The 6292-nt window shown below is 36.0% G+C and overlaps 1 protein-coding gene across 1 annotated transcript in view; it reads right to left on the reverse strand.

Moving 5' to 3' along the window:
* The window catches only part of LOC105292306 (laminin subunit alpha-3-like), a 171503-nt gene that overhangs the window by 84952 nt on the left and 80259 nt on the right, over positions 1-6292 (reverse strand). Inside the window, exon 9 of the mRNA XM_023530840.1 lies at positions 5764-5882. Coding sequence (XP_023386608.1) covers positions 5764-5882 — 119 coding nt within the window. The remainder of the gene's footprint in view (positions 1-5763; positions 5883-6292) is intronic.

A 6292-nucleotide genomic window follows, 5' to 3' on the forward strand; every position in this document is an offset into this window, starting at 1 on the left:
TACCTCTTGTAAGCAGAATATAGTTGAGTCTTGCTTTCTTAACCATTCTGATAACTTCTGCTTTTGAATTGGATGTTTAGATCATTGACATTTAATCAATTTATTGGTATGATTGGAAAATAGGTCTAAAATTTTTGCATTTATTTTCTGTTTCCTTCTTTATTTTGTTTTTTTGATGTGTGTGTGTGATTCATCCCTTGTTCCTTCTTTCCACCCATCTTTAGTTTATTTGTATATTTTTTATTTAATTAGTGTATTTTAATTAGTTTCAAGTATACAGTACATTGGTTAGACATCTATATAGTTTGTAAAACAGTCCCCATAATTGCTTCTTTCCTCCCTGGACCCTCTATCTAGCCAACATATTAATGCTAATTGCATTCTCTATGCCATGCACCCCATCCCTGTGACCATCCATCAGCTACTAATTTGTACTTCTTGAACCCTTCATCCCATTCTTCAAGCCCCCCCAAGCCCCCCTCTTTCTGTCACCAAATTGTCCACTATATTTGTGAGTCTGTTTTTGATTAGTTTGTTCTTTTTATTCCTTAGATTCTGCATAAAAGTGAAATCATATAGTGTTTATCTTTCTCTGTCTGACTTAAATATCTTCTAGGTCCATCAAAGCAATACCTTTTTCCATCCCCTTCCTTTTAGTCTGTGTATGTGTTTTAATCTGAAGTGAGTCTCTTATAGCAACATGTAGGGGTCTTGTTTTCCTTTCCATTTATCCACTCTATCTTTTAGTTGGAGCACTTAATTCTTTTCCATTTGAGGTATTTATTGATAGGAATGTAGTTGTTACCATTCTTTATTCCTGTTTTTGATACATGTTTTTTACTTCTTAAAAAGTCCTTCCAACATTTCCTGTAATACTGGCTTGATGGTGATAAATTCCTTTAGCTTATTTTTGCCTAGGAAGCTCTTTATCTGTCCTTCAACTCTAAATGACAACTTTGCTGGATAAAATATTCTTGGTTGTAGATCCTGAGTCTACATCATGTTGAATATTTTGTGTGAAACCCTTCTGTCCTGCATAGTTTCTTTTGAGAAATCAGCTGCCAGTCTTATGCGTTTTCCCTTGTAAGTAACTATTTGTTTTTCTCTTGCTGCTTTTAAGATTCTTTCTTTGTATTTAACCTTTGGCATTTTAATTATGATGTGTCTTGGTATGGGCCTCTTTGGATCCCTGATTTTTGGAAATCCTGGAGTTTTATGTCTATTTCCTTCATCAAGTTAGGGAAGTTTTCCATCATTATTTCTTCAAACAGCTGTTCAACATCTTGATTTTCTTCAGTTATGCCAATCAGACAGATATTTTCACTCTTAATAGTGTTTCATATGCTCTTTAAATTATTTTTATATTCTTCACATCTTATCTCTTGCCATTCTAATTGTGTGTCCTTGGCTTTCCCGTCCTCTAGAAAGGGCATTTGATCCTTTTCTTTATTCACTTTGTTTATTCCATTTAATATATTTCTCATTTCAGTGTGTTCATTTCAGACTGGTTCCCTTTCATAATTTCCATTTTCATTTTCATGTTTTTTTAAATCTCTGTGTTTAAGTTCTCACTGAATTTATCTATACTACCCAAAAGTTCATTAAGCATCTTTATAACCAGTGTTTTGAACTCTGCATCTGTTAGATTGCTTGACTCCATTATTCCTCGATCTCTGTTCTGTTCTCTAATATGGTTTCTGCTTCTTTGTCTTCCCACTTTGACTGCCTTTCCGTGTCTGTTTCTATGTACTATGAAAAGCTCCTAAATCTCCCGGTCTTATTAGTATGGCTTTATATAGTAGATGTCCAGTGGTATAGTCCTGAGAGGGGTTCAGCTGCAGGTCATATTTAGCCCAAGCCTGTGCCCCTCTGGGGCCACCTGTTAAGATTCAGCAAGCAATCCACAGATGCTGTACTCATAGTTACCACAAAAGGCCACACCAGAAACTGAGGCCAACTGCCTCCATGTCAGTCTAGGCACTGCTCAGCAAGGAACACCTGACTCGCTGAGGATACACCTGGATATGGCTTGGGTGGGGCCCCGAGTTGGGGGAGGTGGGGTTTCAGGGAATCCTCTGGGTGGAGCGACCTCTGTTACCCAGTGTGATGACCTCATGGCTCTGGCAGCTCTGCGTCAGCTCACTGGTAGTGGGGGAGGGCTCAACAGGGAACAATGGATACCACTAGCACTTCTGTATCTCGCAAGTCTCACCTCGGCCCTCATTCCAACAATGTTTCGCTGGTAAGTCCCTGGTGCACCCTGCACATAGCTGAATCGACACTGGTGCTCAGATCAAGCAGGACCATCACTGCGAAAATCTGCTCACAGACGCGCACCCCTTTGAGAAGCTTCTGCCACTGCCGCTGCCACAGCTTCCGTCTCACTCGGCAGCTTGAGACCGGGCAGCCTCCTCACCTCGTCCTATCTTCTGCCATTGCAGGGTGATTTCTTAGATTTCTCCTTAGTTGTATGGCTTGTTCCTCTAGATCCTAGGTGATTTTTCCTTGCTGCTGCTCCTTGTTTCCATCACAACTTTGATTTGGTCGCCAGAGAGATGAACAGAGCCTCTATCATCTACACCATTTTTTTTCCTCCTTTATTTGTATATTTTTAAAACTAAAATACACTTAAATTCACCTATTGGCCTTTCAGCTAGACCTCTTTGCATTATTTTGTTAGTTAATTGCTTCAGGGATTATGTAAATCCTTAACTCCTCACAGTCTGACTAAGGTTAATATTGTACCACTTCACGTAAACTGTAGAAACTGCGTAGTCCTATATGTCCTGTTATTTATGCTATAGTTTCATATGCATGATATCCACACACATAAATCCCACAATATAATGCGACAACTTTTACTTTAAGCAGCCCTACATATTTTTAATAGTCCTTTATATTTGCTCAGACATTTATGATCTTATACTCTTCATTTCTTCCTGAAGATCTGAGTTTCCATCTGGTATCATATCTCTTTAACCTAAAAAACTTGCTTTAGCCTTTCTGGCTTTATTTTATTGATGAAACATTTTTCTTTTTGCTTTACTTCTTGGAGGATATTTTGCTAAGTAAAGAATTCTATGTTGACAGGTCTTTGTTTGTTTGCTTGTTTGTTTTAGCAATTTAAAGATATGCTCCACTACTTTGTGGGCTTCATAGTTTCTGAGAAGTCCACTGTCACTGTAATGTGTTGTTTTCTCTGTCTACCTTCAAGGTTTTGTCTTTGGTTTTCAGTTGTTAGGCCCAAGAGTGCTTTTCTTTGTATTTATCCACCTTGGAGTTCACTCAACCTTTTGACTCTTAGTGTATTGCGAAATTTGAGGAATTTCCTCCATTGTTTCTTTTGTTGTTGTTTTTCTTCTTCATTCTCTCATCTCTCCTGGGACTCTAATTACATGTGTGCTAGACCTTTTGATATTGTTCCACAAATTCCCAAATCTTTGTTCATTTTTTTAAAGTTTTTTCTTTCTCTTCTTCAAACTGGATAATTTCTATTGATCTGTCTTCAAATTCACTAACTCTTTTTTTCTATTTTCTCCATTCTGCTGTTAAACCCATCCAATGAATTTTCAATCTAATATATTGTATGTTTTAGTTCTAAAATTTTCATTTAGTTCCTTTTATAGTTTTTATTTCTCTGCCAATATTTCTATTAATTGTCTTTTTCAGAATAGGTCATCTTTTTTTGATTCTTCAAATGTCAGAAATTTTTGGATTGTATCCTTGACATGGTAAATATTATGTTGTAGAGATTCTGGATTCTGTAATATTTCTCTAAAGAATAATGATTTTTGTTTTGTTTTGTTTTTGAGACAATTAACTTTACTGAAATTGCAAACTCTGACTCTTGAATGATAACTCGAATCTCAAATAAATTATTTTAGTTTTAGCTGAGATCCATCTTTTGCACAGATGGTTCAGGGGTCAGTCAGAAACTTGGGAAGAATTTATACATAGAATTAGAGATTTCCTCTCAATTTCTTTTTTCCTGGAATCTCCACTCACTTCCTAAAAGTTGTAGTTGTCCTAAGCTCTGTCTTCTTGTACTTCAGGCCAGAAAGATTCAAGATTTTCTAGAGGAATTTTAGCCATGCTGCATGGCACCAAGTTTGGTCTGCCCTCTAGCTAAAAGTCATAAAAACATGTAATTCTTTATGCTGATCCCTTTTGCCAAGTGGCAGCTCTTCACCAGTATTTTCTTGTTATGTTTACTCCCCGGTGCCTTCAGATCATTGTTTGGAGGAAAGGAGCCCTTTTGTTTTTGTTTGTTTGTTTTTTTGTCTATATTATATAGATGTTATCTGTTAGAGGTTTAGGTCTTGTTGGAGCTACTAACCATAACAGAAGCAGAAACTCTCTTCTTGTTTCTTGATTATAAGTGTAATATAAAAGTTAATTATACTGAAATGTACACTTAAAATGGTTCAATAGCAGATTTTATGTTATCTATATTTCACCACCACAAAAAAATATGTTAATTCTGCTAACCTAATACCTAAGTTAAGCAAAGACATTTTAAGTATAAATTGAAAAAAAATGCAATGAACTAAACAAGACTTTAATAATTTCATATCCAAAATAAAATGCTTTTGCAGAGCCACTTTGGATAAAAGGACTATATTGATAGTTTTCTGGAACAGCAAAGTACAAAACATAATATCACTGAGAGAAGGGGAGGAACAAGATATTCTAAAGACACATTGAGGAGCTTGATCCTTCATCTAGAAAAAGGATTCCACCTACACTTCCTAGTCCTATGCTTCTGCATCTTTAATGTGCATATGAATCACCTGAGGTCTTATAGTGCACAGCCTTAAGATGATCTTGTGTTCTTTCACTTATTCATGAAACCTCATGATTTGTAACAAACCTATGAATTAGCTTTTACTTATATTTTAATTATCTGCAATAACAGATAATACAAAATATGTGGAGTGGAACACAAGTGGAGAATAGAAGGTCTCTCTAAGGGTATGTAGCCCTGGTTCCATATAAATAAGCATCTCATGAAAAGAGTACCTCTTTAATGTTAATATTAACAAAACATCACCATAAAAGTACATAAGACAGAGTGACAATATAGACTAAGTTCATGAACATTATACCTTCTTGGCTAATAGTCTTCCTGGCTAATTTTCAATGAACCAAATTGTCCTATAGGAGGGATGAAAAATCAGCATTCCTAATTTGGTGTCAATGGCAGACATCAGTAATTGATCATGATGCACTTCCTTGCTGAGTCTAAATTCAGAATCTGCCTGAAAACATGATTTAAGGTCAGCATTGAAGTTGACAGCTATTTGCTCTCCTATCTTAGAACCTTTCAACCATGAATAGGTAGCAGTCGGGATAATGACCAGGGATTCTCCTCTCCATTTAGGCAAAGACCTATAGGAAGAACATAATCAATGAAGTCTGGGCAAACATACCTCAATCCATTTCCTCTACAATCCCTAAATTATATTCAGTTAATAAGAACTTTTGCGTACCAAACTGGAGAAATGGTTTCAGAAAAACCTTTAGGCAAAGACCTACAGGAAGAACATAATCAATGAAGTCTGGGCAAACAAACCTCAATCCATTTCCTCTACAATCCCTAAATTATATTCAGTTAATAAGAACTTTTGCGTACCAAACTGGAGAAATGGTTTCAGAAAAACCTTTCAATTGCATATCATTTTCTTGACATTTTCTAGGAGCAGGGCTTACTTAATGCTCATTTCCTATAGTGACACACCCACTTTGATTTAAATAGTGCCTCACCTGACAATTAATGCAGACCCCTCCGCCTGCATAGTTGCCTTCAATATTCAAGCTTGCCTTCTGCCTCTCAACATCTGGATCATAGTAACAGTCGATGGCATGGCCGTGGCAGTTGCATGCTAAAAAAACCATTCTAAGTTAATAATGCATCACGAGTATGAGATACTTAGTAGTAAATTTCCTCATATAGTATTATGGCTCATTGAACTACAATAAAGTCTATTCTGGAACACCAGGAATACTCTCAATGGAAAATTTTAGGGACTTTTACACAAAGACCAGCCTATAACGATATACAATTTACAAGCTTCTTTCAACTGATATTAAGTGATAGAGATTTCTCTTTTTAAAGAAATAAGATCTATAATTACAATAAATTAAGATAAACCAAAATGCCAATTAAGCTTCATGCACAAAGAGAATATTGCTATTACTACTATTACTACTACTAACAAAAATAATTGAGCTCTTGGTACACTGTGAAAAGTGATTTACATGCAATATCTGCACAATAACTCTCTAAGGTAGG

The sequence above is a fragment of the Pteropus vampyrus genome, unplaced genomic scaffold (assembly GCF_000151845.1).
Source record: "Pteropus vampyrus isolate Shadow unplaced genomic scaffold, Pvam_2.0 Scaffold55, whole genome shotgun sequence".
Taxonomy (NCBI): Eukaryota; Metazoa; Chordata; class Mammalia; order Chiroptera; family Pteropodidae; genus Pteropus; species Pteropus vampyrus.